The sequence below is a fragment of the Sander vitreus genome, chromosome 23, assembly GCF_031162955.1.
Source record: "Sander vitreus isolate 19-12246 chromosome 23, sanVit1, whole genome shotgun sequence".
NCBI lineage: Eukaryota > Metazoa > Chordata > Actinopteri > Perciformes > Percidae > Sander > Sander vitreus.
Genome location: NC_135877.1, coordinates 22102786 through 22126455, shown reverse-complemented (window position 1 = coordinate 22126455; position 23670 = coordinate 22102786). Strand labels below are relative to the sequence as shown.

General features: G+C 44.5%; 1 protein-coding gene across 1 annotated transcript in view; it reads left to right on the top strand.

Moving 5' to 3' along the window:
- Positions 1-1926: 1926 nt before the first annotated feature.
- Positions 1927-23670, top strand: part of shank3b (SH3 and multiple ankyrin repeat domains 3b) — a 35809-nt gene continuing 14065 nt past the window's right edge. The window contains 18 exon segments of the mRNA XM_078281648.1: positions 1927-2094; positions 2317-2520; positions 3532-3603; positions 3964-4072; positions 5726-5877; positions 7384-7513; positions 7710-7747; positions 8021-8137; positions 8227-8304; positions 11008-11074; positions 11238-11459; positions 11771-11844; positions 11846-11975; positions 14126-14239; positions 14731-14806; positions 15995-16077; positions 18984-19108; positions 22259-22391. Of these exon segments, the coding sequence (XP_078137774.1) occupies positions 1927-2094; positions 2317-2520; positions 3532-3603; positions 3964-4072; positions 5726-5877; positions 7384-7513; positions 7710-7747; positions 8021-8137; positions 8227-8304; positions 11008-11074; positions 11238-11459; positions 11771-11844; positions 11846-11975; positions 14126-14239; positions 14731-14806; positions 15995-16077; positions 18984-19108; positions 22259-22391 (2092 nt within the window).

Below are 23670 nucleotides of genomic sequence, written 5' to 3'. Positions count from 1 at the left end.
ATCTTTTAAACTGACCGTCGCAACTGCATTTCTCGCTTAAAACGTTTTCAGAAAAAGTTTTCAGTGAACTGTTTTCGTAAAATAAGAGAGAGTTTTCCAATAAAGATGCTAGATCGGATCCGCTAGACGTGTCGACGTCACATGACATGCCTCCTGGCCCGCCTTATTTTTGGCTTACTCTGCCTTTGATTGGCTTACCCTGTTATTCTTACCCTAATCAATCCCCAGTCCTCATGCCCAAACCTATCTACGTTGACACGTCTAGCAGATCTGATCTAGCATTTACCCATTACGGTCTGTTTTGCAATATATATTGGCACTGTGTGTATCTTTTCCTCCACCGCACAGCAGCAGTAGCGTCTCTCCTTTTTCGCCATGTTTACATATGTGTGCCAAAGAGGAGGAGAGAGGGCTCTCTCTTCCTATTGGTCAATGTCAAGGAACACGTCGTAGAACATGTCACACTACTCGAAAAAAGACGAAAAATTCTGACACGCTAGACTTTCTGCGCCGTGGTTGTGAAGTGTCCCAGACGTTCTCATCCCATCAGTGTTTCTCAACGGGGGTGTTACAGCCCCCCCAGTACTACTATCAACAGGTCTGCTACATTAAAATCTGCCAGTTTACGCCGCTGCGACTAAACAGACGGTGTATCAAAACTCTTCTCCTCTTCAGTGTTTCTGTCAGCTCCGTGCTGCCTTCATGGGAACAGGACGTCAGAGTATCATCTTATATAAACTCTGTACTGCAGCGTTGTAAATCTGTCTTGTCGTGAACTTCAAAGTTTTCATAAAACATTAACATCATTTATCTTCAGGGGCCCGGAGAGCTCAGCTGGTAGAGCGGGCGCCCATATACAGAGGCTTAATCCTCGACTCAGCGGGCCCGGGTTCGACTCCGACCTGCGGCCCTTTGCTGCATGTCATTCCCCCCCCCCTCTCTCTCTCTCCCTCTTACATGTCTTCTGCTGTCCTGTCAAATAAAGGCCCAAAAAATAATAACATAACATAACATAATTTATCTCCAATAAGTCTATGATCATAGCTGTCGAACATTTTTCATTCAATGTGATTTCTTGATTTATCTTCTTTTTGATAATAATAGTAACAAGTAAACAATATTAGGGCCTTATCATTAATATTAAGGGCAATTAGCCTACATCTTATTTGATGGGGGGATGGGGGCAGTAAGGGACCTGAAAAATGGACAGGGGGGGGGGGCGCTCGTCCAAATAAGGTTGAGAACTACTGCGTTTATTATTATTATTATTATTATTATTATTATTATTATTATTATTATTATTATGTCACACTACATAGAGGTAGAGACACAAGTCTGTCGGGTCCCCCCCCCCTCTAGTCACGCCCCTGTTCCGATCAAAATGAAAATTCTGGACCAAAACCAAACGAGGTAGACGTGAACGCCCCCTTATTTGACTACACCTTTTCATCATGTTAGCTCGGTTGCTAACAAGCAGCACAGGCTAATTAAAACGTCTGGATACAATTTCCACAAGATGATAAATGTTTGCGTAACGAAATAAAGTCTTTAATTATTATTTGTGTTCCTGTGATCTGTCACCTCTGCTGCAGACTGTAATCACAGCTCTCTCTCTGTCTGTCTCTCTGTCTCTCTCTCTCTCTCTCTCTCTCTCTCTCTCTCTCTCTGTCTCTGTCTCTCTCTCTCTCTCCCTCTGTCTCTCTCTCTCTCTTTCTCTCTCTCTGTCTCTGTCTATCTGTCTCTCTCTCTCTCTCTCTCTCTCTCTCTCTCTCTCTCTCTCTCTCTCTCTCTCTCTCTCTCTCTCTCTCTCTCTCTCTCTCTCTCTCTCTCTCTCTCTCTCTCTCTCTCTCTCTCTCTCTGTCTCTGTCTCTCTCTCTCTCTCCCTCTGTCTCTCTCTCTCTCTTTCTCTCTCTGTGTTTCAGCCACATGCCTCTGAGTCCGGCTGCTGACACCAAACATGATCGCCCGCGGCAACAGGCGGTTACAAACGGCAACCCGACAGGCTCTGCTGTTGCCAGGGACGACGACGCGGATGACACGCCCCCTGGAAACAGTGTTGTCGTCCGCATTGGCATCCCGGACCTGCAGCAAACGGTAACACACACATGTATATAATCAGTATATATATAAACTATATATATATATATATATATATATATATATATATATATATATATATATATATACATACAATATAACCTGGAGGAGAGGTTATATAAAGTAAATGAATGAATCCGCACGACAAACCTGTGTGTCTGTCTGCCTGTGTCTGTCTCTTTCTCTGTCTGTCTGTGTCTCTGTCTCTGGCTCTCTCAGAAGTGTTTGCGGTTGGACCCAGAGTTACCAGTTTGGACCAGTAAGCAGAGGGTTCTGGTGACGTTGACTCAGTCTCTGTCGGATGTTTTGAACTATGGTCTCTTCCAGCCGGCGTTCAACGGCCGAGCCGGAAAGTTTCTGGACGAGGAGCGGCTGCTGAAGGAGTATCCTCTCCCTCCCATCACACCCATCCCATACCTGGAGGTACGCAATATTTACTGTATGTACTTATATCACTTTAAAGGTGCCGTAGGTAGGATTGCGAAAATCCAGGATTTAGCCAAACTATGTGATTCAGATTGGTCTAACTGTTCAGATTGGTGCATCTGAACAGTTAGACACCCCCCCCCTGGCCCTGATTGGTGCATCTGAACAGTTAGACACCCCCCTGGCCCTGATTGGTGCATCTGAACAGTTAGACACCCCCCCCCCTGGCCCTGATTGGTGCATCTGAACAGTTAGACAAAAAACGTTCCCTTAATACGTACATCCACGCGGTATCATCATCACAATACTATCAGAAATGGCGGAGAGCGACCTGAGGGCGCACCTGACAACGTTACACCCTGACGAGCTAGGCGATAACCTGTCTCCTCATCACGGGGCTTTACCAGCTGTCCGCCAGGCGATAACGGACAAACTGACTGAGACCCATCAACATCACGCAGGGTCTGGATTTAAATATGTTATTCACGAGCTTGAGCCAAGGTACATTAACGTTGACAAATGAAAGTCATTCATGTTGTCCCGCTGTTTGATTGTTAATAAGAAAGCGATCACCTGTTTTCAAAAGTGTGTTTTGTAATGTTAGTCGTCCCTCTAGTGGACAGAACGTGTAACAACAACCACATGCTGATAGTGGCATTGGCCATCCATCAGCCTGTGTAATATCGTAAATATTAATAACAGGATGAATTTGAGCATTTAATATTTGAATATTAAATAAAATAATAAATGGAATTCAAATAGTATTAAAGAGGAAGATTGACAGCCCTATTGTGATGTATCTTCAAATGCGTCACATGCCTAAAATCAGTACAACCTAAGCTAAAATGTCATCTAACTGTAAAACGAGGACTCTCTTGTGCGTGTGTCTTCCACATGTGCAGCACAGCAGCGGGGCTGGGGAGTTGCTACATCCATCACGTATATGTAACGTAAGCATCTTTTGTGTTAGCAAAAACTAGCACGAACCTTTCACCTCTTATTTTACAGTTTCGTTATAAAAGGAGAGTTTACACGCAGAGCTACGTGGACGATAAGCAGCTGGCCAAGCTGCACACCAAGGTACACACACACACACACACACACACACACACACACACACACACACACACACACACATATATATATATATATATATATATATATATGCATAACATTTGTTTTATAAATCCCTTTTAAGTGCAGCTATAGACACAACTGTTGTGTTTTAGGTAGGTTTAGACAATATAAATCCTTTTAAAATGCATAGTAATCATGTATATGTACTCCCACTATCCATAATAATAACACTAACCAGTGTGTGTCATTTCTAAAAACTCCAAACTCCATTCTGTCTGCACTGACTTCTCTATTTAACAGATTTATGTAGGAGAATTTGTGCTGTCTTTTTCATATAAATACATATCTTTGATTTTTTTTCAGGCCAACCTGAAGCGTTTTATGGAACATGTTCATCAGAAGAATGTGGAGAAGGTTTCCAAATGGTTGGAAAAGGGCCTGGACCCAAACTTCCATGACTCAGACACCGGGGGTGAGTATGAATACACAGACAGTATCGTCTATGTAAACATTCACACATAACACTTGGCTAATGTTACTGTGTTTAAAGGATTACACTTTATAAAGTCTGGCGTTTTGTCTCATCCAGCTACAGTATGTCCATCATGTTTTTAGCCTAGCTTAGCACAAAGACTAGCAGCAAGATGAAACTGCTAGCAAAACACTTTACAGCAACTTCAAAACGTCCTGATTTCCTCTTGTAGAAAAAAGGTTATCTGAGCCGTTAGCATTGGTGCTACTTTTGTTATCTATTGTGTCCATCTTCACTTTTCACACCTAGACTCTGTAGACTTGGTGCGATCCGGCTGTGAAGTTGATTGCAGCTTGTTAAATGTGAATATCTTCTAGTTTCTTCTCTCCTCTGTGACAGTAAACTGAATATCTTTGAGTTGTGGACAAAACAAGACATTTGAGGACGTCATTTTTCACCATTTTCTGACATTTTAGAGCCCAAACAACTGATCCATTAATCCAGAAAATAATCCACAGATTAATCGACAATGAAAAATAATCAGTTAGTTGCAGCCCTACTACATACATGTACATGTTTTATGCACTGCAAAAACAGATGCAAGCATTTCTTAATGGTCCTATGACATGCTGCTTTTTGGATGCTTTTATATAGACCTTAGTGGTCCCCTAATACTGTATCTGAAGTCTCTTTTATATAGACCTTAGTGGTCCCCTAATACTGTATCTGAAGTCTCTTTTATATAGACCTTAGTGGTCCCCCTAATACTGTATCTGAAGTCTCTTTTATATAGACCTTAGTGGTCCCCTAATACTGTATCTGAAGTCTCTTTTATATAGACCTTAGTGGTCCCCTAATACTGTATCTGAAGTCTCTTTTATATAGACCTTAGTGGTCCCCTAATACTGTATCTGAAGTCTCTTTTATATAGACCTTAGTGGTCCCCTAATACTGTATCTGAAGTCTCTTTTATATAGACCTTAGTGGTCCCCTACTGAATTACAGCCACTAGAGCCAGTCCCACAATGAGCTTTCCTTAGGATGTACCATTTCTGTGTCTGTAGCTTTAAATGCTATTGAGGAGGAGAGAGGGGGGGGGGCAGGGTGGGGGTGTGGCCTTGACCAACTGCCACTTTGCTCGTTTGAAAGCCATGATGTCTCTCTCTCTTTCTCATGGGGGGGGGCAAATCCTCTGGGTGGGCAAAGCAGAGAAAGGGGAGGTAACCTTTCCCCTTATGACGTCATAAAGGGAAGATTCCAGATCGGCCCATCTGAGCTTTCATTTTCTCAAAGGCAGAGCAGGATACCCAGGGCTCGGTTTACACCTATCACCATTTCTAGCCACTGGGGGACCATAGGCAGGCTGGGGGAACTCATATTAATGTTCCTCATAAAGTGAAATCTTCATGCCATGGGACCTTTTAAATGAATAAACCAACAGTACTTTGATTTATTTTTATATAGAGCAAAATTAAAAATAAAACTAAAATAAAATGGAGAAATCTTGATGTTTCTGCACATGAACCCTTCTTTTCGATGATAATAATCGTTAGTTGCAGCCCTAGTCCTCAGTCCCATATATTTATTTTCCAGTGATGTGCTCTTATTTCGGGAACAATAACAACTTGTTTGTTTTGGCTGTTTGTGTCTCAGAGTGTCCTCTGACTCTGGCGGTCCAGCTGGAGGAGAGCTCTGACTTGATTAAAGTCCTTCGCAGTGGAGGCGCTCACCTGGACTTCAGGACCAGAGACGGTATCACCGCTCTGCATCGGGCCGTGCTCTGCAGGAACAGCTCTTCTCTCACTGTAAGACAACAACAACTGCTTCGTACCAACCTTTCTATCGACTATTTTTACTGTCAGGGCCAAACGTCTTATTCAGACTGAAAGCAAAGCAAACATTTGGGTTGTTTGCATTTCTTTAAATGTCCAATGTGTGGGAATATCTCCCATCTAACGTTGAGATCATATATCGCCATCAACTCTCTCGCACCACGCAGTTCAAAGTACGTATCACAGCTACGGTAGCCTTCACGCCTCAAAAAGCCGGTTTCTTGCTCTTTTCAATCTCCTTTTTATTTTCCTGGAAGAAGAAGAAGACTCCTGTTCCTGAAATTTGGTTTTTGAATACGTGTGGTCCTCCGTGTTTCCTTCTTCAAACGTGCCGGGGGCCGGGAAGCTACGATACCTGTTAGCAGCATTAGCAGCAGCTGGGAGTTCATCATGTGACAAAGAAAACGTGAAAGGTGGAGCAGTATGTCCTGTATGTCCCTCACACACACACACACACACACACACACACACACACACACACACACACACACACACACACACAGGTGGAGCAGTATGTCCTGTATGTCCCTCACACACACACACACACACACACACACACACACACACACACACACACACACACACACACAGGTGGAGCAGTATGTCCTGTATGTTTCTTACCGGCTAACGTATCTCAAGATGGAGCATGAATATGGAGCGTCTACCCCAGTTCATGCAAACGCAAATGTAACATTTCAAGCCAAAAGGAATCCTTGGGATTGATGGTGGAGGTAAATATTCATGAAAAAGGACACGTTTGTGAACGGGCAACACAGATTTTGATAATGAACAACTAAACACGCTACACACTGGACCTTTAAGTAGCATTTTATGCCACGTTATACTTCTACTCTCTACTACCTTTTGGAAGGTGGCTCTGCTAAATAGTCTCAGGAAGGAACTGGTTTTGGTGGAACATTTGCACCCCGCAAAAGAAAACGCCTCATCCAATATTAAATGAAGTTAACTGTTGACACAATACAGTAACGTGAGCTATTTAAATGAGTTGATACATGGTTAAACCTCATTAGCTCTTACCGGTGTATCTCTGTGTGTACTTCGTCCACAGCTATCCCACCAATCGGTCCCAAAACCTCCCAGTTAGAGAGGAAATGCCCTAAACATATTCTTTGTAAATCTTTACAACATTCCCTGAAAGAACCGAGCAGACCCGCCTTGTTGCACGATCCCAATTTTCTTAACAACTTGTCATTTTCAGCGTGCAGCTCGCTGGCACGAAGTTTGTTATTGTTTCCCGAAAAGAACTGAGTTGGTCAATGGCAGCACACAGAGAGAGGAAGGGGAGGGGCAAAGCTTGATGTCTGGCTTTATCCTGGAAATGTACTTCCGTTGATCCAGACTAAGGCTAAATGAATCAACACTGCACTGAATGCCGTCCTGTCCTGTCCTGTCCTGTCCTGTCCTGTCCTGTCCTGTCCTGTCCTGTTCTGTCCTGTCCTGTTCTGTTCTGGTTCTTAGACTATGCTGGACCTCGGAGCGTCTCCAGACTATAAGGACAGCAGAGGTCTGACTCCTCTCTATCACTCTGCTATGGTGGGCGGCGCCCCCTACTGCTGCGAGCTGCTGCTGCAGGACCACGCCACCATCGGTACGGAGGCTGAGTGTGTGTGTGTGTGTGTGTGTGTGTGTGTGTGTGTGTGTGTGTGTGTGTGTGTGTGTGTGTATGCTGCCCTGTGCCCTGCACTGTATTTACTACTTTTATTATTAGTTGATTTTAGTTTGTCTTTTGTGTGAAAAAACATACTGTACACTTCACCGCTGAATTCTTGTTGTCATGGTTGCAGGGATGGCTGATGAGAACGGGTGGCAGGAAATCCACCAGGTGACTCACACACACACACACACACACACACACCACACCACACACACACACACACACACACACACACACACACACACACACACACACACCACACCACACACACACACACACACACACACACACACACACACACACACACACACACCACACCACACACACACACACACACACACACACACACACACACACACACACACAATCAGTTCAAATACTTTCCCTATACGATTATTTTTTTGTGTGTGTATGTGTGGGCGCATGTGTGTGTGAGTTCAGGCATGTCGCTATGGTAACGTGCAGCACTTGGAGCACCTGCTGTTCTACGGCGCTGACATGAGTTCCCAGAATGCATCGGGAAACACCGCACTGCACCTCTGTGCTCTCTACAACCAGGTAACACAAAAAAACACTCACGTTTTCAACAGCTTTTTATCTGCGGTTTTATTTTGGAATGAATGAAATAATTGCCGCTGGTTTTGCAGGACAGCTGTGCCAGAGTGCTGCTGTTCAGAGGCGCAAATAAGGACATCAAAAACTACAACAACCAGACTGCCTTTCAGGTAAAATAAAGACAAAACTACAAAAACCATCCTGCCCTGAGCTTGGAGCTCAGAGCCACAGACAGGAAGTCAGAAAGTACCATTGATGGTACAAGAGCTCAACGGCTCTGGTTCCTGAAGTGATTTTCTACGTTTAAGGCCTCCTGCACACTGGCTGCGTGGCGTGAGCGTGGCGTGAGCGTGGCGTGAGCGTGGCGTGAGCGTAGCGTGTCAGCTGCGTGGCGTGTCAGCTGCGTGGCGGCTGCGTGGCGTTTTCTATGTCTTTACACACCAGAAACGTGTCTGACGCGGCGCTGCTGCTGCTAGCCTTGTCTGAACACATGGATGTTTCCATCGATAAAATGAAAGAAGAGCGACAACGTCGGCAGTATTGACGGCAAAATAGGCTACAGAATATTTTGTTCTGTATTGACAGGTGCAGTATTAGAAAATCGATAACGCTTCCAACACGCTTGCGTGTCGCGTGAAAAATAGGCGTCGGTCCTATTTCTAGCTTGCACGCGTTTTCGAGCCGCGCCTGAGACGTGCGTGTCACGCAGGCAGCGTGCTCTAACCTGTTAACATGGGAGCCGAAATAAAAACGGACACGCCACGCAGCTGACACGCTCATACCACGCAGCTGACACGCTCACGCCACGCAGCTGACACGCTCACGCCACACAGCTGACACGCTCACGCCACACAGCTGACATGCTCACGCCACGCAGGCTGACACGCTCACGCCACACAGCTGACACGCTCACGCCACGCAGGCTGACACGCTCACGCCACGCAGCTGACACGCTCACGCCACGCAGCTGACACGCTCACGCCACGCAGCTGACACGCTCACGCCACGCAGCTGACACGCTCACGCCACGCAGCTGACACGCTCACGCCACGCAGCTGACACGCTCACGCCACGCAGCTGACACGCTCACGCCACGCAGCTGACACGCTCACGCCACGCAGCTGACACGCTCACGCCACGCAGCTGACACGCTCACGCCACGCAGGCTGACCCGCTCACGCCACGCAGGCTGACACGCTCACGCCACGCAGGCTGACACGCCACGCCACGCAGCTGACACGCTCACGCCACGCAGGCTGACATGCTCACGCCACGCAGGCTGACATGCTCACGCCACGCAGGCTGACACGCTCACGCCACGCAGGCTGACACGCTCACGCCACGCAGGCTGACACGCTCACGCCACGCAGCTGACACGCTCACGCCACGCAGGCTGACACGCTCACGCCACGCAGCTGACACGCTCACGCCACGCAGGCTGACACGCCACGCCACGCAGGCTGACACGCCACGCCACACAGCTGACACGCCACGCCACGCAGCTGACACGCTCACGCCACGCACCTGACACGCCACGCCTACGCAGGCTGACACGCTCACGCCACGCAGCTGACACGCTCACGCCACGCACCTGACACGCTCACGCCACGCAGCTGACACGCTCACGCCACGCAGCTGACACGCTCACGCCACGCAGCTGACACGCTCACGCCACACAGCTGACACGCTCACGCCACGCAGGCTGACACGCTCACGCCACGCAGGCTGACACGCTCACGCCACGCAGGCTGACACGCTCACGCCACGCAGCTGACACGCTCACGCCACGCAGGCTGACACGCTCACGCCACGCAGGCTGATGAATTGTGACCATAAAACATTTGATTCGGCGCAAAAGAACATTTTGAAAACAGCCCAAAAAGTCAAAGGTACAAGACACACGATAACAAGATAAACGACCAGAGACTGAAATGGCAGCAGCTCGCTAGCCGTTTGCGGGTTTGCGTGTGCGCTGACATTTCCATGGTAACAGCGAGCTCCAGGAGACTTCGCTGTTACGCTTAGCAATTGTACTTAGTGTAGTACTTCTCCATGACATCGCGATTAAAACGTGTTCTTCTCAAAACAAAGTGGATTTCATACAGACTTCTGACTTCTACAGGAGCAGAAAGCTCAGAGGTCGACCTCGGAGGGTTTAGACCAAGGCTGTAGCTGCAGCTAAAAATAAACTAATCTGAGTTTTACGGCAATCTAAAGCACAGTGCTGCTAAACTTCACTATTAAATTATGTAACTTATTAATATGTATGTAGAATTACAAGAAATACTCTCTCCCGCTCTCCCTCACGTTGCTGGGAGCCGTGCCTACGTCACTGGCTTCGAGTCAGCCTGTCAAGACGGAGCGATCCAGGCAGCAGCACACTGATAAAAGAAAATGTAGTAAGTCAGCTGGAGCCTTAATGTTGAAAGACTTTTGAAAAACAAAGACAGGCTTCATGTCTTCCATTGATATTGCAAGTGATAAATGACTGTACAAGGCATTGAAGAAAGCAATACGAGGTCTGTAATGTGGGATATATCTGCAGATTAAAGGGCGGTGTTATTATTACGACATTTTATTTCAAAAATGTAATACATTTTCACATAACATCAAGATTTAGTTTTGGCCCGTGGCCTTCCATCCAGATAGATTTTTGGCCCTTCATATGAAAGAATTTGGCAATTCTGGTTTAGACATTATGGCTAATAATCAAAATCCTTATGGAGAAAATGAACGGGATTTTTCCATCCGGAACCACAGTGTTGAGCTCTATATATAGATGTCTGATTCAGCTGTTGTTTTTATGATAATGCATGAACTCTCCCGTGTGTGTGTGTGTGTGTGTGTGTGTGTGTGTGTGTGTGTGTGTGTAGGTGGCAATAATTGCTGGGAACTTTGATCTTGCAGAAATCATTAAGATCCATAAATCCTCCGACGTTGGTGAGTTGGATGACACATTTATATTGAAATTGTGTGTATGTGCACACGTTACAGTACCTAGTGAAGTTAACTGTGTGTGTGTGTGTGTGTGTGTGTGTGTGTGTGTGTGTGTGTGTGTGTGTGTGTGTGTCTGTGTGTATAAATACTTTTTTATGTGCCCAAGTAGTTCCCTTCAGAGAAACTCCATCCTACACAAAGCGCCGCAGAGGCGGTGTGACCAAGACGCTGGGTGGAAACGGTCTGTCCTCCCCGCGCTCTCTGATTCGCTCAGCTAGCGACAACGTTCTGGAAAGCCCCGCCTCCTCTCCTGGCCCCTCCCTCCAAAGCCTGGAAACGCACCACGACACGCACACGCATTCTCTACGACGACACACACGCCGACTCAGGTACAGACATCCCCTCACACGGAGACACTTACTCATGCCCTCAGACAGAGGCGTAGTAAACATTTACACACTGTTACAGTCATACAAGCCATCCTGTTGTCTGTGAAGGTTCTCAGTCATCCAGGTCATGGTAGTTCTCCGTGATGAGTAAAGTCAATTGTAACTTGTAAAACCCCCGGTGTAGACGGTAAAGTTGACAACAGTATTATATATAGTATATGTATGTGTATATGTATATAGCATATAGTAACAGCACTACTTAAAACTTGGTGTAAAATTGATTGAAATCTGTTTAACTTTCTGCATTTCTGTATTTTTTTTGTCCCGTATGTATGCAGCCCGAGTGGCGGGGGTCATGTGGAGACCAGCCCCCCTCCCTCCCCTCCCCCCAACCCCCCAGATGAGGAAGAGGAGGCTGTACAGCGCCGTACCAGGACGCACCTTCATCGCCACCCGGTCCCACGTGCCCCAGGGGCCCGGAGAGATCCAGCTGCACCGAGGAGAGAGGGTCAAAGGTCAGGCTGTCGTTCTGAGTACAGTGTAGACAGTAGTACTGGGGTGTATATCTGGGTCAATGACCTATAAGGATTTTCAACAGGCCTTAAAAGAAGAATGTCATCTGGTGCAACCGTGAATTGTCTTAAAATAAATAACACTTTTTTACAGGTTCTCAGTTATATTAAGTGTTAAGAAACTAAGTATTTGCATTTCTTTTGAGTTTTTGTAAATAATGATCTCGTTGTTTTGTTCTATAATGTCCATATTTCATAAAATGGACATCATCGGACAAAGTATGTTCATATATTATGACGGACATATGAGGACAAATGCTTTGCAATTTTGTACTTTTGGCTACAAATCTCTAGATTACAAACGGTTCAAAATGCTCCTTACCAGAACTCATAAACGAGATCACGTTACACCTGTCCTCTCTTCATTGGCTACCAGTTTGCTTTATAATTAGGGCTGTCAAACGATTCATTTTTTAATCGCTGAATAACTGTAGTTAATCGCGATTAATGGCATGTTTTATCACATGGTTAAAATTCTATTATTTTGCATTTCAGAACAGTTTTTAAGTCCATATTAACAATGGAAAGCCATTCTTACCAGAGGATCTTGATTGGGAATCAAATGAATGCAAAGAAAGTGACTTTATGAACTTGATTTTAAGATTTGTAATTATTTATTTACTGTAAACAAAAGAAAAATGTGTGAATCTGTCATTATTGCACATTTTCTCCAAGTACCTAACTAAAAAACTAAAAATCCCTTTAGTAACTCCTAAATAATGTAGATTCCTCACTGACGTCCAGTGATCAGCGGTTAATGAGACAGCGTCTGCAGCACCTTGCAGCAGTTCCATACGTATGTCGTACAGGCTGTGTGTGCGTGAAAACTACTGTCCCCCTCGACGGCAACGAGACGGGTCAGAACATGCCGACCGTAGTACGTCTTTAAGACCCGAGTCCTCTACGATGCCGACAGGTCTGCAGTTAGTTGCCACCCGTTTCGCAAGAGCTGTAGTCATTTTTTTGGATTTGGTTTCATCCGCAGGTCGGCAAGTAGCACTCTCCAAAATACTACTTTGCCTGAGTGGGTAGCATCAACCTGAGTCACGTTAATTAGCTCGTAGGTGGTAGCTCAAGCTTGACGTGGTTCGGTGATATTTTAATTCGGCTTTACACAACGTGCGTATGGCTTTCGACGTGTCTACGAGCCGTCCGGGAGAAAATAAAAAGCTCCATTCAGGATTTCATTGCTGCTGTGTTTCTCCATCACGCCTGCAGCCTGCAGCAGCAGGATGTGTTAGGAGGAAGTGGCAGCTTGATGATAAGTAACGGTGCTGCAAAGGGTCAAAATAGTAGCCTGTTAGGCACGACGCAAAGCCGAGTGAAGTGTACAATAAATTAATAAATGCCGGCATGCGATTACAAACAATTAATCACATCGTGATTAACGCGTTAACGCTGACAGCCCTATTTAGAATACATGTTAAGATTCTGTTAGTTTTTAAAGCTCTTTATGGTCGAGCCCCAGCTTATATCGCTGAACTACTGAAGCCGCACGCTCCTCTGAGGTCATGAAGGTCTGCTGACCAGCTACCTCTGCACGTCAGATCGGCCCCCAGCCTTCACATTTTTAAATCACGACCTAAAACTCACTTTTATTCATTGGCCTTTAAACCTGCTCGAGAGTTGTATTCTGCATTGTCATTTTCCAGTTTGTTACTTGTTGTAAATGTTCGTTTTTGTTACTCGTGTGTTTATAATCTGTCCTAAATCATGTCAACGTCCAGCACTTTGGTCAACCTGGTTGTTTTAAATGTGCTTTACAAATAAAGTTGGATTGGAAAACACTTAGAAAAGATGTTGCCAAATACGGCAAAAAATACATTTGAATAGATTTATGGTAATTTCAAAGATGTTTTCAAAACAGCGGTCGCACCACATGATGTTGTGACACTAACAATAACTAATGGTTTAACTAGTGAATAAATATATGGGAGAGATACTACATATATATATTTTTTGTTGTTGCATTTAAACCTTTTTTGAACTGAAGAAAATGCAGTCAGACAGAAAATGTAGGCGTCACGTCAGTGACCCATCTGCAGATGTATCTGTGGTAAAACTGTAACGCTCTGTGTGTTGTGGATCTACAGTTCTGTCTATCGGGGAAGGAGGATTCTGGGAAGGAAACGTTAAAGGAAGAACTGGATGGTTTCCTGCTGACTGTATCGAAGAAGTCCAGATGAGACAATACGACCCACGACTGGGTAAATACTGCTAATAATTATTGGTGTATATATATATATATATATATATATATATATATATATATATATATATATATATATATATATATATATATATATAGGCACAAGGCCAAGGGACCTTTATCAGGATGCATAGTATCCTGGATTCATGAAATAACTGGCCTTTAGAAATAATAATCTGCCTCTCATCTTGGAATTTAACATGGGGGTGTACTGACTTATGCCCCCTGTATTTTAAGGAAGAACATTTATTTATTTACGATACATTATTCATTCACAAAGAAAATTGGCGTCCTTAAAGGCTGGATTTTTCCTATTTTTTTTAATTAAGGCACTAAGATCAATTTCCAAAAGCTGATTTTTGATTCCTCTTTTTAGTCAAGGGTGTATCACTTACACCCATGCTTAGCACTGTATATAGCTATGTCATATATGACATTAAACTATGTTTATGTACTGTCCTATATGAAGTATGTCCATGTATGTTTCAGAGACGAGGGAGGACCGCACAAAGAGACTGTTCAGACATTATACTGTAGGATCCTACGACAACTACACCTCCTACAGGTAATACTGCATAATTACACCTCCTGTATGCAGTGAGCTGATACTGCAACTCCAGGCAAGGGAGGACTGGCCATCTGGCATACCGGGCCCTTTCCCGGTGGGCCGGTGGGTTTTTTTTATTACATTTTTTCTTTTTGTCCGCCCCATAAGAGTGGTAGGCCTAGATCGGCGGCCCACTGTTTTTTCCATTCACACTGGGCTGGCCCAAAACACTTTAGTCAAAAATATCACATAGGCTAGGTTTTCTGTCCCTACATACACCCCCTACTTTCACAATGAAATGGACTAGTCCGTAACGGTGTGCGGTGCGAAAGATTAACACACAGTGACAGGAGAACTGGGTAGTACACAAACAGAGACGAGGCAAGACGAGTCTAAATGCGAAAATAAAATAAGAGAAAAAAGCGAAAAGACGCCGATAAGTATTTGGCAACGCTGCCAAAGATGACTAACTTTTGAACGCCCAAAGCATTGAACATGCGGCTGTGGGCTGATTTTTGGTCCCAGTCCGTCCCTGCCAGAGGGGCCTCATTTATCAACAGTGCCTAGAAAAGGTTCAACATTTTGTCTCACCAATGAAATGTGTTTAAGTACAAAAAAATCTGTATTTATCAAACACAAACAAGCCAATCGTACGCACAGTAGTAGGTAATCAATCCTGAGAAATCCCAGCTGTTAACCCTGACCTTAACCACCACGCTCGTTCACGCTCAGACTATTAGCATTATGGGAACATATCGGAACATCTCTAATAATTAGCAACTAAAAGGATTATTAATGTTACCAAGACAAAGTATTATAGATAGCAATAAAACATTAAGTCATTTTAGGAAAGCTTCTGGTAATACAACAAAAAAATACATAAAATAATCATATTGGCGAAGTTCCACTCAACGTACTTAAACACAGAACAATTAACAGGAAGATAGAAATAAACATGCAGCTCAAAATGAGGACGTTCATTGTCCTTATTTTTAGCTGCATGTTTATGAGTAGGTTTAAATATATATATATATACAAAAAGCAACAATGACAAACTACATACAAAGTTTGTATACAAGTCAAGAGTTTACTTTAAATGAGTTAAACCTTTTGTGTAATTAATCATTTACATTTTGCTGTACTGTAATTTATTCAAGTAACAGAAAACGTGAAAATGTTGTGATGAATGTCTGTGTCTTCTGTTAGTGACTATGTGATCGAGGAGAAGACGGCCGTGCTGCAGAAGAGAGAGAGCGAGGGATTTGGCTTCGTCCTCAGAGGAGCTAAAGGTAGAAAGAGCAGGATGGAGGGATGGATGGAGGGAGGGAGGGAGGGAGGGATGGATGGAGGGAGGGAGGGAGGGAGGGATGGGATGGATGGAGGGAGGGAGGGAGGGAGGGATGGATGGATGGAGGGAGGGAGGGAGGGAGGGATGGAGGGAGGGAGGGATGAAGGGAGGGTTGGATGGAGGGAGGGAGGGATGGATGAATGGAGGGAGGGATGGATGAAGGGAGGGTTGGATGGAGGGAGGGAGGGAGGGAGGGAGGGAGGGATGGATGGATGGATGGATGATAGATGGATGGATGGAGGGAGGGATGGATGATGGATGGATGGAGGGATGGATGGATGGAGGATGGATGGAGGGAGGGAGGGAGGGATGGATGGATGATGGATGGATGGAGGGAGGGATGGATGGAGGGATGGATGGATGATGGATGGATGGATGATGGATGGAGGGAGGGAGGGATGATGGATGGATGGATGATGGAGGGAGGGAGGGATGATGGATGGATGATGGATGAGGGATGGATGGATGATGGAGGGAGGGAGGGATGATGGATGGATGGATGAGGGATGGATGGATGATGGAGGGAGGGATGGATGGATGGATGAGGGATGGATGGATGGATGGAGGGAGGGATGGATGGATGATGGAGGGAGGGATGGATGGATGGATGATGGAGGGAGGGATGGATGGATGGATGAGGGATGGATGGATGATGGAGGGAGGGATGGATGGATGGTAGATGGATGGATGGAGGGAGGGATGGAGGGAGGGATGGATGGATGGATGGAGGGATGGATGGATGGATGGATGAGGGATGGATGGATGAGCGGTGGGTGTTTGGAGATGTTGGGAAAGAAAAGAGAAAGATATTTAAAACAGAGGGATGTCTTCAGAGGAAGAGCAGGGAGCTTCAAAACTCCTCGCTGTCTCGCTGTGTAGTCCACTGAGTCTTATCCTTAAAAGACTACAATCCCCATCCTAACATGCAGCGGTGGAAGAAGTACTCAGATCTTTTACCTAGGTAAAATACCTACCTATAATACCTAGGTAAAAGAACAAAACACAACGCAGTGTAGAAATACTGTGTAAAATGTTCTTTTAACATAGAAAAGCAGTCCCCCGGACAATCTAACAATCCTGTGGGTTATTGTTCACAACGTTTTACTTTCAACTACGATTCCCATGAGCCTCAGCTGCTGCTGCAAAGGAGAAAAACTGTCAATCTGTAGCAAATACAAAACACTTGGTTGAAGCAAAAGATTGTTTACCGGATCATTTTGTACGGTAAAAGTAGCAGTACAACAGTATAAAAATGTCCTAGTTATGCAGAACTGTAATCTGAAAAAGAACTAGTAACTCAAGCTGTCAGATAAATGTAGTGGAGTAGAAGTATAAAGTAGCAGAAAATGGAATACATTTTATTTATGGACGCCTTACAGTTAAAACAAGCAAAAATAAGTTAAAAAGGCGAATATAATTCAATTAAAGCACATTTAAAAGATAGTATAAATAATAGAAAATTAAAGGAAAGCAATCAAGCCATGATTTTGATGGAGAGTGGAGTCATGTGGGGAAGGCTTTTCGGAATAGGGCCCGCTGCGTCGAGGAGTAAAAAAAAAAAAGAAGAGGAAGGGGGAATGACGTGCAGCAGAGGACCGCAGGTCGGACTCGAACCCGGGCCCGCTGCGTCGAGGAGTAAACCTCTATATATGGGCGCCCGCTCTACCAACTGAGCTCTCCGGGCGCCCAAATAAGTGGGTTTTGAGGGAGGTTTTCAAGGTGGGTAGAGACTCTATGGTACGGAGGGAGGGAGGGAGGGAGGGAGGAGCAGAATGGCTGAAGGCTCTAAACCCCATTGTGGACATGCGGGCAGAAAGAGTGGAAAGCATTGAGGAAGAGGAGGATCGGGGAGTTCGGGATGGAGTGAAGGGTTGAAGGAGTTCAGAGAGGTATGGAGGAGCGAGATTATGGAGGGCTTTGAAGGTGAGAAGAAGGATCTTAAAGTCAATACGGTATTGGACAGGGAGCCAGTGCTGCTGTTTGAGGAGTGGAGTAATGTGTTCAGTGGCTGGGGTTCTGGTGATAATACAGTGCATGGTAAATACTAGAGTGAAGTACAAGTACCCAGTGGTGGAATGTAACTATGTACATTTAATCTTAATCAAGTACTGTAAGTTGTACTTTACTTGAGTATTTCCATTTGATGCTACTTTATACTTCTACTCCTTCAACTTCAGTTACTTTTCAGATTCAAGAACAAATACATTATAATATATTATTATATATTAAGCTACTCGGCAGTATATGAAGTATTCAAAATTACTTTAACTCAAGTATGATTTTGAATGCAACACTTTTACTTGTAGCAAAGTATTTCTACGCTGTTCTATTAACACTTTTACTAAAGTAAATGATCAGAGTACTTCTTTCACCACTGAAAGTACATGAAAGCTGTACTTAAGTACAGGACTTGAGTAAGTGTGCCGAGTTACTTTCCTCCCCTGAGGCCAAAATAAAATGTGATCAGCTGTAGGTTTGGGCATCGAGAACCGCTTCCGGAAATCGTTTTTTTATTGTTATTTATTATTGTTGTGTTGCAGCCATGGAGTGCAGTTAGCTTTATTTTACGTTGAAAAAGCCCAGAAAGACTGTAAATCACCATTGAATCCAAATAACGTCTTCCTCTTATCTGTGTAATAAGCATGTGACCTGTTGCAACTCCACCCCTCAGATAATCGGCATCGAAATTCAGTAAGAACCGGATTCGAAAGAAAAGAATCAGAATTGTTAAAAGCAAAACGATGCCCAACCCTAATCAGCTTTGTGGAGGCCTTAAAAGTTACATTTTCAGCCATGTAAACATGTTTCCCGCCTCCCCATCTTCTTTCTCTCTGCCTCTTTTTCAAGCCGAGACCCCCATCGAGGAGTTCGCCCCCACCCCGGCGTTCCCCGCCCTCCAGTACCTGGAGTCAGTGGACCAGGGGGGCGTGGCCTGGAGGGCGGGGCTACGCACTGGAGACTTCCTCATAGAGGTACGCACCAGACCTCTTAATGTGTGGCATCAAAATAGATAAATAGAAGATGATATATGATTTATCCTGATGTAAAGTACACTAAGAAGTAGGGGTGACCCCCGAATACTTATTATATACATATTCAATGCTTGATTGAAGGAGTCCGAGTACTACGTCCTAAACACACTGAGTGCTACGTACTGAGTGCTACGTACTAAACACACTGAGTGCTACGTACTGAGTGCTACGTACTAAACACACTGAGTGCTACGTACTGAGTGCTACGTACTAAACACACTGAGTGCTACGTACTGAGTGCTACGTACTAAACACACTGAGTGCTACGTACTGAGTACTACGTACTAAACACACTGAGTGCTACGTACTAAACACACTGAGTGCTACGTACTGAGTACTACGTACTAAACACACTGAGTGCTACGTACTAAACACACTGAGTGGTACGTACTAAACACACTGAGTGCTACGTACTAAACACACTGAGTGCTACGTACTGAGTACTACGTACTAAACACACTGAGTGCTACGTACTAAACACACTGAGTACTACGTACTAAACACACTGAGTGCTACGTACTAAACACACTAAGTGCTACGTACTAAACACACTGAGTGCTACATACTAACACTGAGTGCTACGTACTGAGTACTACGTACTAACACTGAGTGCTACGTACTGAGTACTACGTACTAAACACACTGAGTGCTGCATACTAAGCACACTGAGTACTATGTACTAAACACACTGAGTGCTATGTACTAAGCACACTGAGTGCTATGTACTAAGCACACCGTACTAAACACTGAGTGCTACATGCTAAGCACCCTGAGTACTACGTATTAAGCACCCTGAGTACTACGTGCTAAGCACACTGAGTGCTACGTACTAAACACACTAAGTGCTACGTACTAAACACACTGAGTGGTACGTACTAAACACACTGAGTGCTACGTACTAAACACACTGAGTGCTACGTACTGAGTACTACGTACTAACACTGAGTGCTACGTACTGAGTACTACGTACTAAACACATTAAGTACTACGTACTAAACACACTAAGTGCTACGTACTAAACACACTGAGTGCTACATACTAAACACACTGAGTGCTGCGTACTAACACTGAGTGCTGCATACTAAGCACACTGAGTACTATGTACTAAACACACTGAGTGCTATGTACTAAGCACACCGTACTAAACACTGAGTGCTACATGCTAAGCACCCTGAGTACTACGTATTAAGCACCCTGAGTACTACGTATTAAGCACCCTGAGTACTACGTATTAAGCACACTGAGTGCTACGTACTAAACATACCGAGTGCTGCTGGAACAAAGTAAGCAGGGTTAAGCTAGAGGGTTAATGATGTTGGCACAGTGTCGTGGGGTGCACCACCCATGGGGACAATATCTAGCTGCAGGGACCTGACGTGTTCTACAAGAAGTAGCCAGATTTTAGAAAATGTAATAGTGGAGCCACGAAGGAAGTGTTTTATTTTCTCTAATTTCATAAAATAAAGGGCATCCTTTATCCAGTGGGTGTGGAAGGGAGGATGGGGACTCTTCCACTGCATGAGGATCACATGCCTTGCTAATAGTGTAAGAAAAGCAACAAATTCAGCCTGATAGGATGGCGGTGGGTGGTCAGTTGGCAGGACACCAAACAAGCCGATCAACGGGTGGATACTAACAGATGTGACAAGACCAAAGCATGTGGGTCAGATCGGCTGGTCCTTGGTGACATTTATCACAGTTTGGATCAGTGTCAGGGTAGATGCGAGCCAGTTTACTTTTGGACCAGTGGACTCTATGAACTGTTTTACACTGACTCCATGATGGGCACAAATAGGTGATGTGTGGACACAAAACTGATTGGCAAACCTCGGTCACTATCACTATGTCGAGATCCAAGTAGTACTGAGAAGAAAGAAGCTTTTAATAAATCATTTTAAAGTGCGTGAATAAATCCAACCGCCCCTATGACTACGGCTGCACGATATGAGGAAACTATCTAATTACAATTATTAAAGGAATGATCATGTTTGTATCATTATTCTCATTTTCATTGACTAATATTAAATCTTAAAAAATATAAAATGATTATAGTGTGATTTTTGCGAGGATCTGTACCAAACAAAGATGTTTTCTGTAGTCTGTAGGATGGGATTTGTAGGCCGGGACGTCTCTGCAGCACCACAATACTTCATTCAGAACGGTTAAGACACATATTTTGCCTTTAACAAATATGGCGCCCCTCTGCGATTTGGATATTGCACTATTCCATGTTGCGATTTCGATAAAATTGGGATTAATTGTGCAGCCCTGCCTATGACAGATTTAAGTTTCACTTCCCATGATCTGTGACCGATGTAGGAGCATCTTGGCGGCAGGGATTTAAACCTACTGAAGATGTCTGGGACAAGAAAATGTGAAATGTGTTTGCACTTTGAAATGGTTAAAGATAATCCAAAGTAAGATGCAAGTTGTGAGTGCACAAGTCTCTATAAGAACTAGTAAAAACATGAACCCCTCCATTAATTGATTATGACGTTTAGCTTGAAGAACTGTACATATCTTCAGGGCCCTACTTAAACGATCTACGCGCACGGCGTGAAGCGCCTGGCGCAGGTCCGTTTAGGGCGTGTCCAAATCCACTTTTGCTAGTTTGACGGCGGAAAAAAGGGTCCGTGTGCTGGGCGCATGGTTCTAAAGGGTTGACCTTAGTGTCTTCATTAATCAGAGGTGTGTTTTGGGCGTAACATGCAATAAACCAATCAGAGATCATCTCCCATTCCCTTTAAAAGCCAGGCGCGTTTGGACTTTGATTATGACGATTTCCGTGCCGTGACTTGTATCAGTCCCTATACTTCTCGGTGCATGGAGGCAAGATTCTGTGTGACAAAAACAGATCATAAATACTGTACATGTGAAAGGAGGAAGCATACACACACTTAGCTGGAAGAGCTGTACATATATTCAATGTATCAGGTCTGTTACAATAAAACTGGCAGGATTAAAAAAAAGTATAATAATAAATAAATGTGTGGCATCGTTAGATCTCCGCTACGAAAGCTGTGTGACACACCTGTGTGTGTGTGTGTGTGTGTGTGTGTGTGTGTGTGTGTGTGTGTGTGTGTCGTCCAGGTGAACGGGGCCGACGTGGTGAAGGTGGGTCACCGGCAGGTCGTCTCTCTGATCCGACAGGGCGGGAGTCGACTGCTGATGAAGGTCGTATCCGTTTCCAGGAAATCTGAATCCAACCTGATCAGGAAGAAAGGTGCAACTCAATGTTTTATTTACTCATAGGCATGATTTACAGGGGGGGATTGGGGGTTAAAACACCCCCCAATAATCAAAACTGACCAGTGCACCCCCAAAAGCCTATCATAATTAGTTGTTTGGTTTCTAAAATGTCAATAAATGGTGGAAAATGTAGATCAGTGTTTCCCAAAAAGCCCAAGATGACGTCCCTCAGATGTCTTGTTTTGTCCAGAACTCAAAGATCTTCAGCTTACTGTCACAGAGGAGGGGAAGAAACTACAACATATTCACATTTAACAAGCTGACATCGGAGTAGTTTTACTTAAACTGGTTAATCGATTATTAAAAATAGTTGGCGTTTAATTTAATAGTTGACAACTTATCGATTAATCTTTGCAGCTCTAGAAATGAGCCGTTGCTGAGCATTTCCGCCTTTGAACGGCACTGTACCAATGACAGTCTCAAAAACACAGATTCAAACAGCCAGGGTTTCATACGTCACATACAAAACGAACTTATCCCCACCAACATGTGGGGGCGGGGCTTTCCATACCGTTAGCATAATGCAAAAAGACCCGCTGCTCTGGCTGCACAGCAACAATGGCGCCAAGCCGTCATTGCTGGGTATTAATGTTAAGCATTTATTCAACAAATGGTGATATTTAACAACTTTTGATGACATCAAATCACTTCATACAGACAACAGTACTATGAGAAGCATAGATTACGTTTAATTGTACTTTTTCGCTGCTCTAGTCATCTCCCCTCAGAAACTGTTGTCACCCTCCATTGTCAAGCGCTGTGGGCGCATCAATCAAACTCACTGGATTCACACAGAAAATAAATGTGGGTGTTCGGGGATGTGAGACGGAAAAAATGAAGATGACAAGTATATTTTTGTTTTTCATGACCTGGAAGTATTTATTTAGCGAGCGGCAGTAAAAGGTCAACTGTACTGAACATCATTAGTGTACGGAACAAAAACCAGTGTCACGAGGGGGTCATTAATATTTACTGCAGTCTGTGTAATTGTCACAAAAGCAGGAAGCTTCACGTAAAGTACAGTCAAAGCCCGTCTACGGAGAGCCGTTGCACTCCCTATTCAGCCCCATTGTACCGAATTTGGTTGCAGTTCCACCAGAGTTCCACTGGGGGTGATCACGGTCCAGTGCTAAATGAATGGGACTCTATGGAGCTAGATGCTAAATGAATGGGACTCTATGGAGCTAGACGGCTAAATGAATGGGACTCTATGGAGCTAGATGGCTAAATGAATGGGACTCTATGGAGCTAGA